The 26,039-nt window shown below is 34.2% G+C and overlaps 1 protein-coding gene across 1 annotated transcript in view; it reads right to left on the reverse strand.

The window, feature by feature from the left end:
* Positions 1-2,307: 2,307 nt before the first annotated feature.
* The window catches only part of LOC107741010 (phosphatidylinositol 3,4,5-trisphosphate-dependent Rac exchanger 2 protein-like), a 141,176-nt gene continuing 117,444 nt past the window's right edge, over positions 2,308-26,039 (reverse strand). Inside the window, exons 36-40 of the mRNA XM_016553587.1 lie at positions 24,244-24,310; positions 23,202-23,392; positions 11,363-11,465; positions 6,215-6,282; positions 2,308-3,416 (exon numbers count right to left, since the gene is read on the reverse strand). Of these exons, the coding sequence (XP_016409073.1) occupies positions 3,371-3,416; positions 6,215-6,282; positions 11,363-11,465; positions 23,202-23,392; positions 24,244-24,310 (475 nt within the window). The 3' untranslated portion in view covers positions 2,308-3,370. The remainder of the gene's footprint in view (positions 3,417-6,214; positions 6,283-11,362; positions 11,466-23,201; positions 23,393-24,243; positions 24,311-26,039) is intronic.

Here is a 26,039-nt window from a genome sequence, read left to right on the forward strand (position 1 = left end):
GTTAAATATCGCCAAGCATCTTCAGACGTGCGGGATTGCGGATGGATCTCTAGCGGGCAGAGAGCGGACATCCAGCGCTGAGAGCTCGGCTGCTGCTCCAGCACATGCTGAAAGTAACGGGCTTTGCGTCCTCCCTCGGTTTGCCCACTATCTTATCTGATGGGACTATCCCTCCCCCGGTCTCGGCAGAGTAGCTGGCGACGGCTTCTTCTCAAAGCCAATCAAAAACATTACACCTTACATGAATGTTTATTCATTGGCTGTTCAGGTCTGAGAGACCCGCCCTCGTTGTTTACACAGAGTAAGTGTCATTATTAAATTCATATGCACGTACTTTGTATGAAACTCGCATTATGAAGAATTCTTAATACTTCCTTGTGCTTTATAGCCTAATCTTGTATGCACGTAAATAAGCCACATTTATAATTTGCATTTATAATACATTATAATACATACATACATTCTGCATTTATTCTGATGCAGAAAAGCTAGTTCATGCATTCATGACCTCTAGACTGGACTATTGCAATGCACTGCTAGGTGGTTGTCCTGCATCTTCAATAAACAAGCTACAGGTGGTCCAAAATGCAGCGGCTAGAGTCCTTACCAGGTCAAGAAAATATGATCATATTACCCCAATTTTACAGTCTCTGCAATGGCTACCTATTAAGTTCCGTATCAGTTACAAATTATTATTGCTTACCTATAAGGCCCTTAACGGGTTAGCTCCTGCGTACCTAACTAGTCTTCTACCACGCTACAATCCATCACGCTCCCTAAGGTCGCAAAACTCTGGAATTTTGGTAGTACCTAGGATAGCAAAGCACACTAAAGGAGGTAGAGCTTTTTCGCATTTGGCTCCCAAACTCTGGAATAGCATTCCTGATAACGTTCGGGGTTCAGACACACTCTCTCTGTTTAAATCTAGATTAAAGACACATCTCTTTCGCCAAGCATTCAAATAATGCATATCATAATCTTGTACTGCAGTTATATCTGATCAAATGCACATTATTATTCTTTAGCATGGGCTAAACAAATCAATTTTGCTTGGTTGGAACAGCAACTACGCTAATTATGTCTCTATTTGTTTCTCTGTGTCTGTAACTAGGATTTACACAAGCTTCAGTCTGGATCCAGAACACCTGAGAAGAGATGATGCCAACCCCTCAGAGGACCTCAGATGATGCCAACCCTGAAACAACATACAGAACTACCACATTTTGCTATAAGTTTGATTGCATCATATAATAATTGCTGTTAATAGTGTTCATCGTCTGTTTGATTACGTCTTTAATTGATTTTTCCGTACATTTCTGCCATATGTAAATTAACTGTCAGTCACCACTGACAAGTTACTACTAAATATTGTAGAAACTTAATTTGCTGTAAAGTTGCTTTGCAACGATTTGTATCGTGAAAAGCGCTATAAAATAAACTTGAATCGAATTGAATAATGCTTACCTGTCCCAGTTTCAAAAGTGTAATGCATTAAAAATACATAAGCAACACATTTCATTCTGCATTAGGTCTATACTCTTTTTTAAAAGATGTAACCATTAATAAGTGACCCATTATTTATGAAAATGATGATTGCTGTCAAGAATGGGTTAAGAAGCAAATAAATAAGTTGATTATTACGTACTGTATAAGGGCCATTCACACTGTGAAACGCAGGCCAGTAGAATGAAAAGAAATATGTATATATATATATATAATACATAATATAATTCCATGCAAAATCTTTTGGGATTGGAAAGTCTATAATAATAATAATAATTTATATTTAAAAATATAATAGTTTTCTTTTTTCCAATTTAAACATAGGCACCATTGTTGTTACTATATATTAGTGTCACTAAGTTATTACAGAACATCTGGAAACCATTTACAAAAACTGCATGTGACAATGAGCCCGGGGAAATTATGACAGGTAAACAATGTTTGTCAAAGACAGTTGCCTACATACAGAGGCCATTAGTGAGATTCCTGAAGACTTTAACTGGTCTGATACCAGCTGCACATCTGATGGATGACAGCACAGCACATAAAGCAGCTGGGAGTTTGTGTGCACTCAGCACATGCATACTGTCAAACGCAGACTAAATACATTCACTGGAGAGATCTGTGACAGATTTGCAGCACAAAGTTAAATCAAAATCACTGTTAAAGTCTTAAATGCATAAATGTTTAGTCACACAGCTCCATCAAAAACTGAAGGCTTTTGATGATTGCGTTTTCTCTTAAACATTTTTATTTGAAATTAATTACAATTTGACATTACAATTTATTGTAATAATGGGGAAATCAACCTGGTTTTCAGGTAAAAAAAAAAAAAAAAAAGATAAATGTATTTGGAAAATCTCAAAATGGGTTAGTTTTATGACAAAATAAATAACTGTCTTTTTCAGTGAAAACTTTTTTACAGTAATATTTTCACATGAATTTATGTTCCCTTCTGGCTGCTTTTATCCAGAGCATATTAATTCAGACAGATGTATTGTATAAAACATCTTCATTTCTCAAAATGGAACTTGTGGAGTTAATAAACAATTCCTGTTTAGAACGGTTTCTCAATATTGCATAGTAATGATTGATTAATTTGTTATTTTAAGCAACATTAATATAACATATAACAACTCCTGAGTACTGATTTATTTTTAAATGTGGAGACAAAATGACTTGTATACCTATGTAAGTGTGACAAATATATAAATCTATAACACTGATGACCGTGTCGTATGAACGTTCCAGTACTGTATGTCATTCCATATTCACTGAGACTGCAGCACTAAGACTGCAACATGTAGCTTAATGCACTATGGTGTTAATAAACTCGAAGTTGAGAAACCTAATAATGTGAAAGCCAAACCTATACATATGTTAAAGATTTATATGAAAATAGATGAAATAAAAATGCACATACAGTTGCAATGAGGCTTTTGGATGCTATGCCCAAATAGGAACTATAAACAAAAGTTACGCCTTAACATACATAGACTAAAGCACTGCAATTTTTTTACATGACGAATAAAGTTATTTGAAACAGACATTGTGATTGACACTCTTATTTTTGTGAATGATTTGACAGCAGCTGGGAGATCAGACATACTGTTTGTTTGATCTTCGGTCTAGAATAAGATGCGCCGTAGCAAAGCATGAAATAAAAAAATAATGGTGCCTTTAAAAAGCTATGACAAAAGTCAATAGATATTACGCTGTGAATCCTTTGAGTTGAGATGTGACAGATCTGCCTCTGAGCAGGAGTGAAGGTGAACGTCCAGACGCTCTCATGACGTGGACAGTGTGTGTGTGTGTGTGTCATCTGGAGTTGGACCAAAGATGGTCCAGATCTGTTGAAGACGTGGGTTCAGGGGTCGCCGTCAGGAGGTGGAGGCTGGCACAGTTTGTACAATCTGTTAATAGAATTAAAAAACTATTTTAAATGATAAAATATTTATATATTACATATTTGTAAAATATTTGAAAAAAAATATATATATATAGTACCATATATGTAAAAATATATATGGTTGGTAAGATTTATTATAATTTTTTTTTAATGATTTTAAAGATTTTTAATTTAGTATAGTTTTGTTTTTTTAAATTCATTTATGCTCTGAAAAGTTGATTTTATTTAAACTGTAAAAACAGCAATATTACGAAATATTAGTGCAATTTAAATAACAGTTTCCTATTTTAATATATTCTAAAATGTAATTTAGTCCTGTGATGCAAAGCTGAATTTTCAGTTGGTATTAATTCTGTCTTCAGTGTCACATGATCCTTCAGAAATCATTCTAATATGCTGATTTGTTGCTAAATAAACATTTCTTCTTATTATGAATGTCAAAATCAGTTCGGCTGCTTCATATTTTTGTGTAAACACTGATATTTTTTCCAGATTCTTTGATGAATAGAAAGTTCAAAAGCACATCATTTATTTCAAATAAAAATCGTTTTAAACAATACATTTTTTTTTAACAATTTAGTGCATCCTTGCTCAATAAAAGTATAAATTCCATTAAAAAAATAAAATAAAACTTAAAATTTTAAAACATTTATTTTAAACCATAATTTTATAACAGTTATAAATAATTAAGTTGCAGTGGATTCATAACAACTGTTGAATAGCCCCGCCCATGGTGTATATTTAAAATCACGTGTTCTAATTGATTATGATTATGTCACGTTGCATTTTCTCATACATTGTGGATAGACTGTTACATTGTGCCTGGTTACAACAAGATGTAATACTATATTTGACATTAATTGTGTTATTTTTATGTAAATGATGTAAGAAACTGAACACATACACTTAAATTTGTGTAATAAACAAGCTAATAACTTTCCTTCTGAGCTGCAGTGAATTTTAAAAAGGTTAAACACAAATCCTTGGATTTAGGCAGCGTTCGTTATATGCCAAATAAACATAAGCCGCGCAGCGATGATCACATGCAACACGCTATGAAAAGCTATGAGTCATTGTCTTGAGGGTCACGCGACAGTACATCTCCCTACAGACCTCAAGTGACTGTGACAGATTAGAGTTTACGCTGGAGTTTTGTACCTGCTGAGAGAGAAGGAGTGGGTCTGTTTTTAACGTATGTCTCATTCTGGTTTCCTGCAGGAAATAGAGTCGGGCTCTCGTACATGTTCTCTCTTTTATGCACGCGCACACACACACGCACACACACTCGCACATACCTGCAGTAATGTGATGCTAGAGGACATGCATTTGAAGCTAAATAATATGTTTTGTGAATTTAATACTCCAGGTTTCTGTTCAATTTCATCGTATATGGATGAATACAACATAATGCGCACATTTGGGAAAATGCTGTATCTTTTGTTTCACGTGGCTCTACTGCAGTGGTTTATTTGAAGAATAAATGCAGAACAGCTGTTCCCGAGTTTCTGTCTCCAGTAAAACTGTGGGCCACGTATTAATACGCTAAAGGATATTTAAAAAGCAGACATGCATTTACTATACTAAATTTGCATTTGCAGAGAGAAATATCAGCCCTAACAAGACAGCAAAAAATCATGTTATACAGTAGCTGTAGGTGAGCTATAGATTTTAAATTTCTGCACAATTCGGAATGCAAAAAGATGCAACAAAAAGCTCATAACAATTCGATATGCAAATATTACAGTGTTGATATTGTTGTATTTAAATGCTGAATATTCTGTGAAGTCGGGGAGATTTTCAAACTTCAATCTTAAAGAGATAGTCCACCCAAAAATGGTAAGCAATCAGTTTAGGGTCCTATTGACTTCCATAGTATTTTTTTTTTTTGTCCATATTATATAAGTCGGTCTGACCCAACATCATTTGGTTTCCAACATTTTTCAAAAATATATATATTTTTTTTTTGTTCCACAGAAGAGAGATATAGAAGCCTGTTTCTGCCACATGATGAAAATAATAACAACAATAATGAAATAAAAACTTTATATGTCACAATTTTTCTTGCAATTCTGAGACCTGTGAGATATAAAGTCACTCGCGAGATGAGCAATTATAAACTCGCAATTCTGAGAAGTTGCAATTGGAGGACAAATGTAAGAAATGTGAGATAAAAGCTGTAATTACCTTTTTTTTTGTTCTGTGGCAGAAACAAAAAAAAAATACATTGCAAATTGTGAACTCACAATTCAGAGACAAAAGTCAGAACTGCAAGATGTAAACTCAGAATTTTGATAAATAAACTCAGAGTTTATATCTCACAATTCTGACTTTTTTTCTCAGAAAAAAGGTTGCAGTTACATTCATTCATTCATTTATGGAACAACATGAGTGATAACAGTATTTTCATTTTTGTGTGGACTATCCCTTTAAATTATTTTAAAAGTAGACCTTACAAAAAAACAGATGAAATTGTTATAAAAATAAGTTTGCACATTAAATAGCTTTAACGTAATAGTTCGCCAAAAATGAAAATTCATCCACAACCATTCCAAACACTTAGAGGTTTACAGCAAACCCTTCATCAGAATGTTTGAGGCCTGTCAATATAGTGCTGTAATAATTCTGGAGGCCTAAACATTTTTCTGAAATGTGTAAATCTTTGAACCGTGGCATTTAGGTCTAAAATTATTTCATGCACATTTTATGAAAGGTTAGTGAAAACCACAGTGTGAATGTGAGGGGACTGGAATTATGTGTGTGTGTAGGAATGGAGGAAAGTGGTGTGTGGGCCGCTCTGGTTACCTTGGCACTGTTGATGGGGTGCGGTCTCTCACTCCCAGGTTCTTGGCTGAATTCTGCACTCTTGCTCCCTAAAAAGAGCCATAATTATAAATGACTTTCAGGCCAGTCAGAACAGTTATTCTTTAAATAAGCATGAACATATTCTGTGTCCAGGCGGTCAAAGGTGAGAAGTGGCGTCATTTAGGCTGTGTTGTATATTATGGAAGTATTATGAAATATCCACTTAAAAAAAAGTAAAAAAAAATTTGTAAAAAAATAAAAATAAAAAAATTAGTAAAAAAAAGTACATTTTGAAAGAAAGAAAATATAGTGGGAATTAAAACAAATCCACCTAAAATGGCTTTGTTAGGGCTGGGATTAAATATTTTAGTTGAATTAATTACATGATATATCAAATAATTAATCTAAGATTAATTTATCTTTAATGAGGTTTGGAAATGTTTTGCAATTACGTGTTATTTTAAGCTTGAATTGCTGATGGTAAAAAAAAAACTCTTCATGATTTAATTTACAAACTGGTCAGGAGGCTTGAATAATTGCGTTAATTTTTCCATTATGCTATATAAAAATTTACGTAATTAACATAAATGAACACATTAAAGCCTGAGTTTTCATACAAATAATTCATAATAAATACAAATTCCTCACGGCTGATAGATTATATGAAATATATTTATGCTATCTGAATATATAATAAAATATGTCAAAAAACATATACTGTATACTATATGCAATGTGTAAAAATATATATTATATAATATATATTCTAATATATATTACATCAGAAATGTATGTATATTTCAGACACACACACACACATATATATGTGACCCTGGACCACAAAATCAGTCTTAAGTTGCTTGGGTATATTTGTAGCAATAGCCAAAAAAACTGTATGGGTCAAAATTATCGATTTTTCTTTTATGCCAAAAATCATTAGGATATTAAGTAAAGATAATGTTCCATGAAGATATTTTGTAAATTTCCTACTGTATATATATCAAAACAGATTTTCAAATAGTTGTATCTCTGCCAAATATTGTCCTATCCTAACAAACCATACATCAATGATAGATGATGTATAAATACATACATTCAGATGATGTATAAATCTCAATTTCGAGAAATTGACCCTTATGACTGTTTTTGAGGTCCAGGGTCACATATATAATGTAAAATAGTTTTTGTGCTGTCAAACACAAATATACGCCCAACACCATGCATGTACTGAAATTAAATCATCCAATTTCTTTTAATGTACTTCTATTTCTGTACCAAGGAAAATGACTTTTTAAAATATGCACTGGTTTTTCTTCTATTTTTAAATAATTAAATAATTCATATAATCATTTCCTATTCTGAACAGAACATCTGTTTTTTCCTCTTCAGTTGCCCAAGTCAGCCTGCTCTGCCATCCTTCATAGACGCTGTGGCTCATATTTCATAGTAAAAAAAGCAGCGGCAGAGTCCTGCCAGCCAGCTGAACCTGTGACTTACAAGCCGCATCCGTCGTCACAGTTCACGAACACTGGCCTTGTCAGATGTGTTAGATGGACTTGTTTGTAATCGTAAATTAGGATATAAAACATACATACTCAAAGAACATCCAGAGTCGTTTGCTGTAAGTTACATGCAGCCAATTAAATGAATGGCCAATGCTATATGAATCACAGGACTGTTTAATGGAGAGCATCTTCACTCCGGAATCCTATCACGTCAAAATGAAAAATGGCCACCTGTGCTTTGACGTAGGAAGGAAAACATCTATCTTGCACATTTTACAAACATTAGCTGTTTCCGCAAATAGCTCTGCAGGTTGGTTTGACGTGAGGCGTCTCGGCAGGTGCGTCTGTTGCGGGCGAGATCAGCAGCGGGGGACGTTACTGCCGCATAAACAGCTGTGATTGTGAGTGCAGAGCTTCAGCGTCAACACTGTTGACTGGTGAGTGCTTCAGCCATGGTCAGACCCTTATAATATCCTGATAACATCAGCAATTACACCACCAGAGGCACACGCTTCGCCTACTGCTTTCCTGGGACTTTAAAAGATACGGCTGGACATCGAGGAGAAGAACTGAGATATGAGAGGGCAAGAACACAAAGGGTAGTTGACCACAGACACCGAGAAGATTATTCATCCTCTTGATAATCTTTTTTTTTAACAGTCACTTCTCTAAAAATATGGTTAACTCATTTTGGCAGTTCAGCAGTTTAGTGTTTATACACAGAAACTGCATGATGGAGCTATTCGTCCGTGTCCCTTTCTGTTCCTCAATGAGTTCCAGGCATTATGATGGATGAGTCTCTTTTAAGTCTTGCTGTGAGGTACGAATTACGGTGAGTAATAATAAATAGTCAGCCAGGGGGAGCTCATTTTTATATTCATAAAGTCATTTCAGAGCCTGGACGGCACAGGTAAGGAGTCATCGCCCAGAGGCGGTCCAGAACATCACATATTATATGCTGAAACGCATTATAAATTCAGCAGTTTTAAAATCAGAGGTGAAATGCAAATATATATTATAAAAAAGTATGGCTGTCCTCAGGTGAAAGTTAAATATAAAGTTACTTATAAAGTCGTTTTCCTACATACATTTTAATGGCCTGACCTATGAATGACCTGTTCCCTAATGCAGTGGTTTTCAACGCTTTCTTGCTTCATTTTTTTTTTCTCCCTTGCTTCATATTTAACATCAGATATCAAGCAGTGACCTCATCATAAAATTAAACAAAAGGGTCTTTAAAATCAAACATTAAAAAATATTAATATCACAGATTATATAGTCTTAAAATGAGAATGATTAAATTAACCATTTATTTTTATTTATTTAATAATTAATTACTATATATGTATATGTGTGTGTGTATATATATATATATATATATATATATATATATATATATATGCAAATCAATCATTTAAATATATCGATCAATTTATTATTAATAATTATTATTAATTACATTTTAATTAATTGTAATTGTATTTATTTAAAATTACTTTAAATACATAAAAATACTGACATTATTTTATTACTACTTTTATTATTAAATAATGATTAAAAATTGACAGTAAATGCATAAATAGCATAAGAAGTGGAATTCGTGGGAATAATGATGTATGTGCAAATCAATTATTTATATATGCATACATTTATTATTAATAATTATTAACAATACATTTTATTTAAATCAATCATGCATTTATTTAAAATAAAGTAAAAAACTTTAGTAAATATTATTTATTAATATATTACTAATTTTATTATTAAATAAAAATTAAAACTCACAGTAAATGTATAAAAGGCAGCAGAAGTGGAAGGCATGGAGCACACATTGGCCGATGCCCCTGATATGAGAAAGACTGCCCTAATGTACTCTTTTGAAAGTTATCTGTCTCGACGTGACTGAGTTACTGTCAAGGGCTCTCTAGTCTTTGCCTCTCATGACTCAGGGCCACCTTGAAGTTTCATTTCTTCAGAGTTGACACAGCAGCCATCCAAGCCCTCTATTATACAAGTCTCACAGAGCTTAATGATATCAAAAGAGCAGACCTTGTCAGTTTCATCCATAACTTCATGAAGGACGCTTCAAGGCTAGGGTGAAAATGGGTAGAAAAAGACTAACAATCTTCCACTTTCTAAATGAAAGGTAGGGAGACTTAATTTCATGAGCGTCTATCCTCCTTCTTCCAGACTGGCTAACCAGAGGGAGGAAGAGCTTGTGCTAATAGCCATGTAGAGAAACTGGAATGAGAGAACGCACACCAAGGCAGTTAAGCTTGTTACGTTTCCCAAAATAATTAAACAGGCCTTTGATAAAAATAAATCCTCCTCGAAAAGGAACACGGTGGCCTGATGTTTGGATATTTTTTGCAACTGTAATTCCCAATAAATTAACTGGGTCAGTACAATTCAGAAAACATTAAAAGCAGAGGTAGATATTAGCTCATATTTTTCTCTGCTGGAAATGGCACTTCAAAACCAAACCATATAAATGAATTTCCCAGTAGAAACTTTAAATATGACCCTGGACCACAAAACCAGTCTTAAGTCGCTTGGGTATATTTGTAGCAATAGCCAAAAATACATTGTATGGGTCAAAATTATAGATTTTTCTTTTATGCCAAAAATCATTAGGATATTAAGTAAAGATTATGTTCCATGAAGATATTTTGTAAATTTCCTACTGTAAATATATTAAAACTTAATTTTTTGATTAGTAATATGCATTGCTAAGAACTTCATTTGGACAACTTTAAAGGCGATTTTCTCAATATTTTGATTTTTTTTTTTGCAAATCTCACAGTAAACTGACACAGTAAATCCCTCCAGATTTTCAAATAGTCTGCCAAATATTGTCCTATCCTAACAAACCATACATCAATGGAAAGCTAATTTATTCAGCTTTCAGATGATGTATAAATCTAAATTTTAACCTTATGACTGGTTTTGTGGTCCAGGGTCACATAATATGTACTTTTATCTCTGACTACATTAGAATGAATATGCTTTCAGATGATGTATAAGTCTTAATTTCGATTAAAAACTGACCCTTATGACTGGTTTTGTGGTCAAGGGTCACAAATGAGAAACCATGGGTTTATAAAATCATAAAAATGGTCCATTCTGCAGAGAGCTAACAGTAATAAGGTATTTCTTCAAACTTTTATCAACATTTATATTAAAACTAACAGATTTCAGCATTTATATTTTTTTTATATGAAGATCACATTAAAAGTTTTTTTTTAATAATGTAAAAAGTAAAATAAATATTTATGTTGTGTATTTTGAATACATAAAATGCTCTCTATGAAATTACTAAAAAGTCTGCCATTTTATTTATTAAAAATGTTTAAAATGTCACAAAATGTTACACACATTTCATCATTGGAGATGTGTTGTTTAATGATAAAATTATATATATATATATATATATATATATCACAATTACACAATTTTTACTGTATTTTTTATCAAATGAATGCAGTCTTGCAGCATAAGAGACTTGTTTCAAAACATTAAAATAATCTTAATGACCCTTCAACGGTACTGTACATACACTGTTGGACATTGTTAGTGGACAAAGTAAACAAACTCGTCTAAAAGTCTACAGGGCCAAAAGTGCTAAAGAAACAGCAGAACATACCTGCTTCCTCATGACGTCAGTGGCCTGCATGATGCATCGTGGGGGCAAGCCGTGATTGCGGGCCAGAAGAACGGCCTGTTCCAGCGTGACACTCAGAGTACAACTGCAAGACAGACAGTAAACTACAGATCAGCATTTAGCACCATAAATCCCACATTATAAAGTAAGACCATAACTCTTAATCAAATATGTCATAAAGTGCTCAGATGCTGATTGCAGCAATAGCAAAAACGAGAGGGATAATTACAGTCGAGGAGAAAAAAGCGCCTTTTATCAGAGATCACATTCCACTAGCCATGTTCTAATGTAATTAATTATGCAAAGATGATTTTAATAATTGAATTTAAAAAATTTGAGAAGCTTAATAAATATGACTAAATTCTGATTACAGCATGGAGGAGGAGGACAGATCCAAGGCATTTAACAAGCTTGTGCGGCCCAGGTTGATGTCTCATCTGTCTGTGCCAACGCCTGGCTAACAGGAAGACCTGTCAGATGTGCTGTCATTCCAGCGTGATGAAGCGTGACATGCACTTTCATTCTCTGAGAACATGTGTCTGCCACTCACATCCCATTAACATTTGAACGGACAGTCAAAGGGCAGCGTGGCCAAACAGGTGTGAGAGTCATACACTCCACTGCATTCAATGTGAACAGTCCCAAGAGACCGATAAACATCCCCCAAGGTGAACCATAAGCATGAAGTCTCTAAAAGACTGTGACCACCAGATATGAGAGGGAAAGGAGCCAATCAGGACAAAATAAACCAGAGAATTCCAATCAAAAGCCAATATAAATTTATGAGCTACTACTAGACATGTTGATGTACAGTGTCTGGGTCAATAAGACTAGATGGCACCCCTTTCCATAACCATCTGACGCACAAAACTAGAAAGCACCTTCTAAACACAAAAAGCTCTAATCTGATTGGCTGATTTTAAGAAATTTAAAGGAAGACAGTTGGAACACTGGGGAAATGGGGGCTTTTCTTGCTTTTCATTACTCCAAAACTAAATTAATTGAATTAAATGTAGTTTCTTGATACATGCCATAATATAAAACATAAAACCTTTTATAAACCACTCACAATAAACAGTTTTTGCCACTAGATGAAAATGCCAGTTTATTAACTGTACCAGTTTAGTTTAATACATTAACTTTTGTGGTATTAAAATATTACAATTATAATGAAAGTAAAACTAAAATAAAAACTAAATAAACTGAAACAATAAATAAATAAATAAAATAGTATAACATAGAAAACACTGAAATTACCAAAACTGAACTCAGAACATAAAATAGAACCTAAAATTACTATAATAATAATAATAATAATAATAATTTAAAAAATAAGACACTAAATAAATAAATAAATACATAAATAAATAAAACTACAACAACCATGTTTAGTAGCACGTTAACTAGATATCCATGTGCAAAACTGAATTTTTTATCTAGTTTAATTTAACAAGTTAACACTGGCAGTGCTAAAATGCTAAAATTATAACAAAAACAAACTGAAATAGAATAAAAAATAGAAATCACTGAAAATACTACCAATAAACTAACATAGATCATACAAGAAATAAAAACTGAAATTACTATAATTCAAAACTATAACAACTCTGTTTAGTAACACGTTAACTAGATATCCATGTGCAAAACTGAATGTTTTTATTTAGTTTAGTTCAACGCATTAACATTGGCAGTGATAAATGCTAAACTTATAATGAAACTAAAACTAAAACAAAAACAAACTGAAATAGATTAAAAAATAGTTAACACTGAAAAAACTAAACTAACATAGACCATAAAATAGAAATAAAAACTGAATTATAATAATGATATTAAAAACTATAATAACCATGTTTATCACAAGTTAACTAAATATCCATGTGCAAAACTGAATGTTTATTTCATTTAGTTTAACACATCAACTTTGGCAGTGCTAAAATGCTAAAATTACAATAGAACTAAAACTAAAATAAAAATGTAATAAACTGATATAAAAAACTAGAAGACACTGAAAATAATAAAACTAAACTAACAAAGAACATAAAATAGAACATAATTCTCTTTATAATTCTGCATAATAACAGAGTTTAGTGGCAAGTTAACTACATACCAATTAGCAAAACTGAATATTTTTATTTATTCATATTCTTTTAAATTGTTTTTCAGACTAGAGCGAAATTTTTTGAAAGTTAGAGTGTTTTCATAGTGCACTGAATTCATTTATTTCCAAACATTATAAAAAAAATCTGATTTCTCATTTTCCAAAAGAGAGGCCAAAAGAGCTTTATGAGGTACCACTTGACAAAGTCAATGAGCAGTGTCTGGGTCAATAAGACCTAATCCAAATTACCAATCTAAATGATGACTTATTTAGAGAGATACCAAACTGATTTTAGATTACCAAGAACACGAGTGAAGATCTGATAAACAACAAAGCAATCATGAAAAAATCAATAACTGACACTGCTAATGTTTTTACACTTGTGGGGAGACTGTTTAAAACTGGTGAGCTGTAACAGAGAAAAGATATTTGGTTATTTAATAGCTTGTCCACTGTCAAACTGTCTATATCCATGATGCATCAGCCTGACATTTCCATCTCATTTTTGGTGATATATATATATATATGTGTTCACAGGCAGAGGTGTCAGATGTGTTATATGGCTCTCATCTGTGAATTCAATCATTCAGTTCTTCTGAAGTGAGAACAGTACTGACCTTTGGCTCAAGAAAAAGGCTTTTTCTTACTTGATCTCCATATGAAGATATTCACTAGTCTAGCTATGATAGAATATATGAAACTTACCAGGTGATGGATTTGTTTTCTGTCTTTATAAAAAACGCACCAGGATTCTTTGCCATGTTTCACTCTTTGATTGTTTGCCCTTGGCAACAAATGGGTTTCTTTCTGGCAAACTGCTGACTATGTAGAAATTCACCTGACGCTAAGGTGTATTTTACCCTCAATTGCATTTCACAGATCGATCCTCTTGATTTATAATCGAGAAAAAAATATGATACAAAGATTTCAGAGTCACCAATCACCAGTGTTCCTCACACATATCGCACATTCATAGTCATTTTAAACTTCAAGGACATATCATGATGCAGCAAAGAGAGGTGAATCTCGCTAAAGTGTGGGCTTGATTTATGCGTTTCCTTTACTCTGATAGACACACATATACTGAGTGTCAAGGGCACTGTGTGACCTCTTTACGATAGCAAACTACACCCCGAAATTGATCCTCAGTGTTTTACGGCTGATTGAGCTGTCCCTTCTCTTCTCAGCCGTAGCATTCCTACTGTTACTTAATTGCTTAAGGGAATGCTTGGAAGTAAGTGCAAAGGGCCTTATAATCTCACGTCATACACCACTTTGACCTCCACATGACTAGCAGTGAAGAAAGCATCACGGAAGAACACTTTTTTGAGGTTATGTGGTTGGTAGTTTATGGTAAAACCAGTAAAAGAAAACCTGCGTCTTTTTAGTTTTATTTATATAGAAAGAAAGAAAAAGAAACGCCCTCTCATAAGCCCTATTCGGACAGGATTCATTTTACATGGAGAGGTGGGGTAAAGTAATTTTTACCAGAGCTTCTCAGTGATTTTAGTCCCGTCCAAATGTGCCATCTCAGTAATCATTACGGATGATGTCAGTCAAGATTACGGCGACTTTTACCTTCTGTAAAAAGGTCCGGAAGAATTACCTCAGGTAATACTAATCCAGTGCGAATAGACCAGATGTAAATATGTGCGTAAATATTCGTAATTTTCTATTTAAAAGTAGTTTTCCACATTTTTTCCATGCTTGAAGAAGCATTCAGTTGCGTTCTAGGCGGTGGGACAAGTCTGTGGCAAACCTCGAATGTTTTCTGCACATGACAACACATACCATTCAGATGAAAAAGAAGGTCGAAAGCACAAAACTTCTGTTAGCTTTAGGTAAGTGCCTATTGCAAACAGAATCCAATCATAATTTAATTAATAAATCGATCGATGCAGCATGCATATGATGACAGGGAGGTGACGGCGGTGCGTAAATCGAGTTACCCCTCCCACTTGTGGTAGTTTTACGGAGATTTCTTATCCCGTCCGAATTGGCCATTAATATTACAGACGTCCTGTGGTAAATTAACATTATTCCATCTACCCTTGTAAAACTAATCCAGTCCGAATAGGGCTATAGTCAACTGCTTTTTGTCACGCTACGGTGTAGAACAACCACGCACGGAGATGATGAAGGCAAATAGTCTTTAATAATCCACATGAAGGTAAATCCACAAATAGGTAGGCAGATGACACACGTAGACAGTAGACATATACAAAATCGGAACACAGGACAGACTAGAACTTAGATAGGGAGGCACATGAGGATAATTAATGAGACACAGGTGAATCAAATGACGAAATCAAAGGGGAGACAGAAACTAGGTCACACTGGGAAGGCTAAGACAATAATAAGACACGGACTCTGACACTTTTATTTCCAGCTTTTTAACAAATATTTGTAAATATTTGTAGGCAGCGGCTATTTGCACTAAGTGTAAATAAGCAACAGATTATATTTACACTAAGTGAAAATAGTAGTTTTTTTTAACAATATGCTATTTATACAGTGCAAATAGCTATAGATTCTATTTACACTATGTTAAATTAGCAGGATTTTCTGCTATTTATACTACTTATTGCAAATAGTACTACTTATTGCAAATCTGCACCTCAGTATTGTAGTACATTATAAAACAGTATGCAATAATAACGTATTGAGTGTAAATTATCATTTTAATTCAAATTCTTATGGATGCCACCTTATTGGGACAATAAAGCCCTCCCTACACCTACCCTAACCCTACCCGATACTTTATTTTCAACTTTTTGATTATTTCCTTTATTTTTATTGAAAATAAATGCCTTTCCGATGTGATATGAGATTTGAAAAGGGAGAAAAAAAGTTCTGCAAATGGCGATCTCGAACTCGGGTCGATCGCATCATAAAGCACATGCTTTACCATCTATGCCACTGGAACTGTTGTTTGATGAGCGTCTTTTGTAGTGTTGACTATCCCAATCACATATTTGTGGGCGGAGTTAGTGTAAATAGACACTACGATATTTGTAATATCCGATATTTTCCAATAAAGATCTGTAAAGATTATTTGGATTTTACAAAATTATACAGTATCCTGAGAAAGCTGAGTTTATTATTAATTATTATTTACTATTAATTATTTTGATTTAGCTTTTATTCTTATATTTTTAATATAATTTTATAATTTGTTTTTTATTTTACTTAGATTTTTAGTAATGGTTGTGCTTGTCATTTTATAATTTTTTTACATTTTAATAATACTTTTATTTTTATTTTATTTTACTTTTATTTTTATTTATTCAGTTTTAGTAATTTCAATACTTCAACTTATTTCTGACAGTTGCCAAGGCAGTTTTTTTTTATCTAATATTTATATTTTATATTATCTTTTTTTTGCTAAGTTTATTATACTATTAAAGGTGGGGTAAGTGATTTTTGGTAGCCAGTGTTGACATTTGAAATCACCAAAAGAAACACACCCCTACCCCAAAAGGGTCTCACCCCTATTTTGATAGCTCCGCCCCACACATACGTACGCAACCCAGGCAACGATTAGTTCTGTGAAACAAAGCAAAACCAATGTTACACCGTGTCTACACCGGACGCGAGCGCCGCAGCGCGACAAAATACTATCGAACTCATTATAATCAGTGATGCTGGCTACACTGGATGCGGCGCGGCGTGACACGACAAATCCCCGACAGAAAACTGCTGCTGCGTTCTATTTATGACGTGTTGACACAAATTTCAAATGATTTTCAACGGTCGCTTTATCGCGTCCACTGTAGACAGACTTTAGCTGTTTAGCTGTTGCGGCGCGGCACGACAATTGCCGTGTCCAGTGTAGACACCCTCCACATCATGAGTAGACACGCCCCTTACTACTGATTGGCTACAAGTTTGTTTTGGTACTTGGCCCGACTCAGTTTTCTAAAACGTTTTTGAAAAAATACATACCCCACCTTTAATTATTTTGATTTAGCTTTTATTCTTATGTTTTTATTTTTTAATTTTACTTTGAGTTTTAGTAATTGTTGTGCTTGTGATTTTATTAGTTTTTTTTATATTTTAATAATACTTTAATTTATTTTTATTTTATTTTACTTTTATTTTTAATTATTCAATTTTAGTAATTTTATTACTCAACTTCAACTTATATCTGACAGTTGCCTAGGCAGTTTTGTTATCTAATATTTATATATTTTTTTTTTCAGCTTTATTTTAATAAATTACAGAATGCAATTTTTATTATTATTATTATTATTTAAATTAAACAAATTGTGTTTAAAATCCATATATATATATATATTTTTTTTTTTTTGATCAAGCCTATGGAAGGCTTAAGATTTAATGGGCAAAACAAATTATTCATTACACCAGAACATAAAAGATATATTAAAAAGCAAACAATTATAATGGATCCTTCCTCATGAGAAAAAAAAACAACACAACCAGGCATTTTATTTCTCACACTTATAATTGTTTGCATTTTGTAGCCTTTCTGTAGAACACATTTTTGTTTTGAAGTACCACATGTGCTCTTGGATAATATTTTATTTCTATATTTTGAAGAACATTGGGCTCAAAACAACACTGGACTCCACTGATTTTCACTGTATGGACAAGAAACACTTTTCTTATAAAAAATAATGACACATTTTTAATTTTGGGGTGAATGAATCTTTAAATTTTCCAATACATCTGTACAAGCCTTTTAAAGTGAGACACATCTACGGGGAAGATCAGAAATGCTTTGCAATCACAGCAGAGGTGGGATCCACAGCAGGAGCCACACACTGCTGTGTAATATTAGCCATAGCGTATCAAAGCTGGCTTAATACTGAGCCAACTTGCCCGAGGCAAGACCTGTGTGACAGCATTTATTGGCTCTTTATAAAAAAGCGTTCTGAACTCTTCTGCTGACATACAAAATGTGGAAGAGACTCATCAAATGTGTGTGGTATTCTTAAGGGAGGACTGCTATACGCTACACATTAAGCAACCTACAACCAGCAGATGTGAATGTCTGATTTACACACTTTATGTAAATGTGACCCTGGGAATGTACAGATGGACTAGAAAGACTATACATGGGACAGAAAGTAGATATTGGTCATAAAAGATCAATATAATGAAAGATCAAATATCCCAAGTTGGGGATTATGGTATTTGAGCACGTTTATGGAGCTCTGTAGAGAGTCATGAATGTTTCATTTAACTATTCATGCTTCAAGAGTAGGACAGATGGTTGAAGTACACTAAAAAAAGAATGTTTCTGAATTTAACTATTACATTTTTTTCCTATGAGGTCTGCCTATGAGGTCTGCCTATGAGGTCAGTCCATGCTTTTTGTGTCAAAAACAGTTATAATGCAGTTTTTCGATCCTTTTGGGTTTACAGTTGGGCTCAATAAAGTTTTCAAAGCTTCATTCCTAAATTAAAGTCCAAGCCTGCATTACAGTGTGACAGTTCCACAACATAATTTGTGCTGAAATGTGCTTCACAAACTGTTAAAGTTGAACTGAAATGATTGGGAACCTTATTAAAAAATAGCAGTAGGTGCTACACAGCCAGAAACTGCACAAAGACACAGATGAGAAGAAATTGTTGAACAAAGTCGTTATTTTTGTTTTCTTTGCGCACAAAATGTATTCTCGTAGCTTCATTACATTACGGTTGAACCACTGATGTCACATGGACTATTTTAACGATGTCCTTACTACCTTTCTGGGCCTTGAACGTGGTAGTTCTGTTGCTGTCTATGCAGGGTCAGAAAGCTCTCGGATTTCCTCCAAAATATCTTCGTTTGTGTTCTGAAGATGAACAGAGGTCTTACAGGTTTGGAACGACATGAGGGTGAGCAATTAAATGACAGAATTTTCATTTTTGCTTGAACTATCCCTTTAACAGTATCTCTCCTGTTTATTTCATATCAGCTCATTGCTGTTTTTCTGAACAATGCTGTTGTTTCATCAACATGTGAATACATTCACATGTCTGACACCAAAAAGTTAAGGAAGTTCAAGAAATCTGTCATTCTGTGTTTTCATAGTGCACCGAACACATTTACAGTACTTCAAAATGTCAAGGAAAATGTGATTTCTCATTATATGCCCACTTTTAACTATGTTCTTACTCTCCCACTTTGGAGGGAACCAGTACATTTAGAACAACTTTATATTGAAATTGGACATCTGCAACACCTTAGCGAAAGAAATTTAGCCATAAAATAAACATCAGCTCTCACTTAGCTTCAGCCACATTTGGCAGGTGAGCACTTTAAAGCAGAGCTTGTGCCTCTCTGCAACTATTTAATTTCATTAAAAGCAGGGACTGGCACATTTTGTCTGTTGATTGAAGCCGTTTGGCAGACAAAAGGGTACATAAATAGGAGCACATTATGAAATGCTGATGCTCTGCATAACATGCATACTGGGTGTTTTATTATAGGGATAGTTCACCCAAAAAGGAAAATTTCTGTCATCACTTACTCATTGTTTCAAACCTGAAAAAGTAAGACATTTTGAAGAATGTTTGCAACCAAAGTGTAGATGGTCTCTATTGACATCCATAGTATTTATTTCCATACTATGAACGTCAGTGGGATCCATCAACTGTTTGGTTACTCGTATTCTTCAAAATATCTTCTTTTATCTTCTTTTAACAGAAGATAGAAACTCATATAGGTTTGGAACAACACGAGGGAGAAGTAAATGAAGACAGAATTTTCATTTACGCCAGTTTATGCCATCTGAAATTCTACTCTATGGAATTAATTAATCAACTCTTACGTACATCTTGCAAGCAATACAACACATTTCCTGCCTAAACCTATTTAATGCAACTTCAATTTAGCTACTATTGAGAAAAACGGGCTTGAAACAAACTATAAATATGAAAAAATGCCCCAAACTATGTTTCACACAGAATTATCTGGAACTATCGGTTGGTTATGAGCAAAAGCAGGTTAAATAAAGAGAGAGTTTGTTTGATGAAGGCATGTTTAGAGGGGTAAACAAGACTGAATTCACCATATCCGTGGCAGGTCTGAGCACCTGCGGCTTCACTAAAGCTGAGATGTGGCCTGTAATTGCCATGGCGTACAAATGTGAGTTAGTCACACCCAAACCAACACACAAAATGCTGTGAACATTTCATGCTGCTTTTATCCAATACACTGCAGTAAAGTGCCACTCAAATAGCAGCATGCATGTGCGTCTGTTGCCATGTGTAAGGCCTTGAAATTGAGGTTGAAATACCATTTCAGCAACATACAGTGCTAATAAAAAGTCAACATCCTCCTGTTCTTTTCCACATCTTGAGAATTAATAGCAGAATAACAACACATGGACATTTTACAAAACAAATTCCAAATGAAAGCTAAAGAAAAAAGCCATGATTTGGCGATTTTATGCAGTTGCTTAGGGATTCTGCTTCTGTTAAGTAGTTGTTAACAAATTATCTCACCCTCTTTGGGAACACCCCTATTTATTTGGTCAAATGAAGGTGAAAGATCTTTCCAAGCAGATTTGTGACAAAGGTCTTGAAAATTCCCAGTCAGGGCAAGAATATAAAAAATGATGCCAATGAATATCTCTCAACACACTGTAAAGTTCCCTATTACAAATGTGACCGAAGGTAAATCTTCTCAGAACTGGCTGTCCTCCAAAACTCAGTATCCAGGCAAAGAGTAAGTGACGCCACTAAGAGGCCTATAAAAATGTGAAATCAAATCTAAAAGAGTTGCAGTCCTCCAGACAGAGATGTAAAAAAACAACAGGAAAAACTTGTAAGATGAGAAAAATAGAAAAAGGAACTAAAAACGAGCGAGAAATGTAAATCTTTCAACAGCATACAAGAAAACCCACAACAAGGGTAATTTCCTGGAGTGGCCCAGTCAAAACTAGATTTAAAATCTAACTGGGCATCTTTGGAATTGACTTTGCACTTCAAAAACAGTCCCAATCAACTTTCAAATTGCTAAGAAAAGTAGACACAAATTTCAGTGGCCAAAGAAACTGTTGTCCAAGGAGATTGTGCGTTAATAGTGGGGTAAATGCCATGGTTGTGTGCAATTCAGAATTCCTATTGAGAATGTCTTTCCTGAATTTCAATTGAGCTTGAACTGACGTAGTAAACAGAAATTAGAATTGTAATTCAAATATGAATTTAAGTAGGAAAGTAGAATTATAACCAAACTGAAATTCCAAGAAATGTATATTTCTCTAAGTGTAATTTTTAACCACTTAACTAATTAACTAATTAAATAATGTTTAGCAAAGATTAAAAATGTTTTACAGGTCTTAAAGGGTGGAAGAACACAATTTCCATGAATGCCATTACCTTCACTTTCTGTTATTTCAATTTAAATTCCAGGTCAACTTCCTGTGTATTGTGGCCAATTCAATTCATATTCAACCAATGGATTGAATGAAAACCTATTAAAATTAATTATGCGACTATTTGATTACGTCATCATTGTTGGTTATTTTGAATGCTTAACATTCAATCAGTATAATATGTACCACTGTTCAAAAGTTTGGGGGTCATTGAGGTTTTTGTTTTTGAAATCAATACTTTTATTCAGCAAGGATGCATTAAATTGATCAAAAGTGATAGCAAAGACTCTCAAATAAGAAGGTATAAAATCAATCAAATAAATGATCAAAGAATCCTGTAAAAAGATATATAACACAGTCACCACAAAAGTATCAAGCAGAAGTTCAGCATTGATGATAAGAAATGTTTCTTGGTCAGCAAATCGGCATATTAGAATGATTTCTGAAGGATCATGTGACACTTAAGACTGAAGTAATGGCCGCTGAAAATTCAGCGTCGCATCACAGGAATAAATTACATTTTAAAATATATTAAAATTGAGAAATTATCTTAAATTGTAATAAAATTAACTGTAATATGTATTTTGATTAAAAAAATTGCAGCCTAAGCCAAAATAAGTGACTTAAAATGAAATAAACATTAGAAAAAAATCATACCACACCCAGACTTTTGAATATTAGTGAGATGTTTTCAACAAAACCTGAATATATGCAGAATATTAATACAGTGCTGCATTGTAAGCCCCATAATAACAAGGCCTATGAAATGAGGCACTGATACACAGAGAGACTTGAAACTGAAAATGAATAACAAAAGAACTGTTGAACTGTTGGTTTCGTGAAAGAAGTACATCAGCTCTGGGTGATACTAAAAGTGGCCTTGAATTGAATAAAATATGTCCCTTCAGTTAAGATTCACAAAAGAACCCTTAGAGAAATAGAGCTGTCTGGACCATCTCTGAAAAGACGGATTAAGTGAGACCTTCTAAATGTAGAACTGAGATGCTGAATATTCATAATTGCTTTGGATGAATGATTAGTGCAGAGAAAGTGTATTTATGGAATGATACATGAGCATGTAATGAGGATTATTACGTATTCATACAAAAGAGGAAATTGAATATTAAATGGTACGAGGAGGAGAGACTGAAGAGAGGAAAAAAAACAAAAAAACCTCGCCAAAACTGAAGAAAGATTGAGGCTGCAGAGAAGAAAACAGGATAAAAGACATAAGTGACAGGAAGTAAATTGCTCCAAGCTACAGACAGAAAGGAAAAAAGACAGGGGAGGAAAAAACAGAAGCGTTCCACTTAGACAGAGTCCCTGGCGAATGCCTGATGCCTGTCGGACAGAAGGGAAAGGAGGGTGAGTGTATGTGTGTGTAACCCAGGCTGACCGGTGTACTCCGCTGTTACACATGACGATGTGACAAGCTCCCAGGCGGCTGCACAGCTCCGAGGCCACGGTGAGCAGCCCGACTCCAGACGCTCCACAGGCTGTGAACTGGCACGCGGCCGTCCGCCGACACGAGATAAAACTTTCCATCAGTCTGTACAACTCATCCAGAGCATTCAGAGGACGCATCAGCTACAAAGAGAGAGAGTAATAGAATAACATTACAATAACATTCCATATTAAAGGGATAGCTCACCGAAAAATTATAACTCTGTTATCATTTAATCACACTCTGATGTTCCAAACCCATGGTCTGAAAAATAAAAGTTCCAGTAGAAAGGTTTCACATGCGATAGCATAAAAGAACCCATTTTTACTTAGCATAAGGAATAATTTAATAATCCAAACACCCTTTTTCCACTATAAAGGACCTTTTGTGCAATGAAAAGGTTCCATGGATGTTCAAGTTTCTTCATAGAACCATCAATGCCAATAAAGAGCCTTTATTTTGAAGACATATACTATACATATAGACACAAATGTACATATAATTTGCCTTCATCTGTGAAACATGAAAAGAAACATTTTAACATCTAGAATTGTCATGCTTTTCCAAACAATGACAGTCCATATAGTGACCAAGCTCTTAAAACAAATGAATCAATGAACAAATGAATAAAAAAAAATTAATTAATTAATAAACAAACAAATAAATCATTTTAAGTGAGCTTTGACTTTGTGAACTGCTGTGGAGGACCGAATCAGTCAGATTCGTGAATGAATCATTCAGTCTGGTTTGTGAATTAGATCAACTGCTTCACTGAAAAGAACTGATTCAAAAGAACAACTCATTTACAAAGTAGGGTCACATATGGGTTTAGAATGACATGAAGGTGAGCAATTAATGACAGAACTTAGCAGGTTCCTTTTTCATTATTGAGAATCAATAAATGCATTCAATAAATAACTAGCTTCACTGTACTGCCATAAACACAGATTTCCCACAAGTCCCGGCAGATTGTATAGTGAGTAATGGCACATACCTTGTCTATGAAGGCTGCTTTGGGAGCCGAGCTCGGGGGAAGGTTCGATTTATCCAGATAAAAGGCCCTATGGATGATTAATACAGACAAGTTAGTGTAAGCAGTGAACATGCATATACAAGCAACACAGGATGTGCTGTAAAACTTAATTTGGGATTTGATTTACATAAAAAGAAAGCTGGTTGTAAGAATTCTTCAGTCTACCAACAAAGCAGCTGCTACAAAAAACAATGCATATCTACAGTACAGGGATTCCTTCCAGATGTCAATTACTGCCTGCAGTAACCATAACGACCATAGGTGGCAGTAGAGGAGTTGAAAGAGTATTAATGTGATGGCATTCTGGTCAACACAACAATAACATTTTTAAAAATATATAATTTTAATATAAAAATAAATTATTCCTGTATAAACAATAAACATTTTTATTATTGATTATTATTTTATTTTGTATATACATATAGTATAGAGTTAGTAAGTATAGGCAGAAGAAACCAGAATAACCTAATTTTAAATTAAAGTATCACTCTTTTATTGTAAACCCCTTTAAAGACGTATGGCAAAATCCTGTCTGTTTTGTGGTTCTGGTTCCGTGGCATATTGCAGCACATGTTTATTGTCAGGAAAATTAATCTGCCATCTGCACCCAGCAAGGGAGAGATTTATCACGATAATATTCTCATTTGACGCAGCATTAATATTATTGTTAATTAGTCAAAGATATTAATCCTTCACTGATTGGAGCAGATGATATGAAAATGTGAAACTAGAAGTGTGCCACTATTAGACTATTAATAATGCCAAATGATGTTTTCAAAGGCAGACTCAGGTATTCTCTCTCTCTCTCTCAAAAAAAACAAGCGCACACATGCGCAGAGTCTTGAGCTGCCATAATAAGATCCTACTCAACCTGCACACTAATTGAGGCAGCTCACGTTAGTGTAATGGAAAGCATTAAGCAAAGTTCTTTAGAAACACCATGAGGCCATCAGCTTAAAGCACTAAGAGCTTTAAGCACTAATTCCACTGATTTACAAAAGGATTTTCATCTTCATTTCATTAAGCAGCACCCAACATACAGTATCCTGCAAAGTGCAAACAAACACTATTGGAGGTTAATTGCCTTAGAAACATGCATCAAGGCCTCTAAGCTCTGATTCATCATCTGCTGGACTTCAATAGGCATTGTAGCCATTTCAATGCAGTGTCATGGTATACTATCATTTCATTACCTTTCTCACTTATTTTGACCTTTTTCGAATGCCATAAATAAAGCTTTCAATTCAGTCCTTTGGCCTTTATTTTCTGGGTAAAATAACAGTCACAAGTTTACCATTCGATTGAAAAAGAAATTAAATCAATAAAGAGAGTTTGAACAAATACTAATAAATAAAACCTCCCGGCTATCTGCTATGGTTTCATCTTCGCTTCCTCGCCCTAAACAGTGCTACTGACACTTTCTGCTCCACTCTTACATCTTGTTTATACACTATCTGCCCCTTGTCTTCCAGGCCAGGTCGTACCACCCCTTCTGCTCCTTGGCTGTCTGATGTTCTCCGCAAACATCACTCTAAACTCAGAGATGCTGAAAGGGTGTGGCGCAAATCAAAAAATCCTACTGACCTTAATGTGTATCAGTCACTCCTCTCTTGCTTCTCTGCTCATGTCTCCACTGCTAAAAGGACATACTATCATAACAAAATTAACAATTCGTCTAACTCTCGCATGCTCTTTAAAACATCTTCCTCCCTCCTTTGTCCTCATCCTCCCCCTCCTTCATCAACTCTAACAGCTGA

Source organism: Sinocyclocheilus rhinocerous, unplaced genomic scaffold (genome assembly GCF_001515625.1).
Source record: "Sinocyclocheilus rhinocerous isolate Xijiao unplaced genomic scaffold, SAMN03320098_v1.1 scaffold2000, whole genome shotgun sequence".
NCBI classification, from domain to species: domain Eukaryota; kingdom Metazoa; phylum Chordata; class Actinopteri; order Cypriniformes; family Cyprinidae; genus Sinocyclocheilus; species Sinocyclocheilus rhinocerous.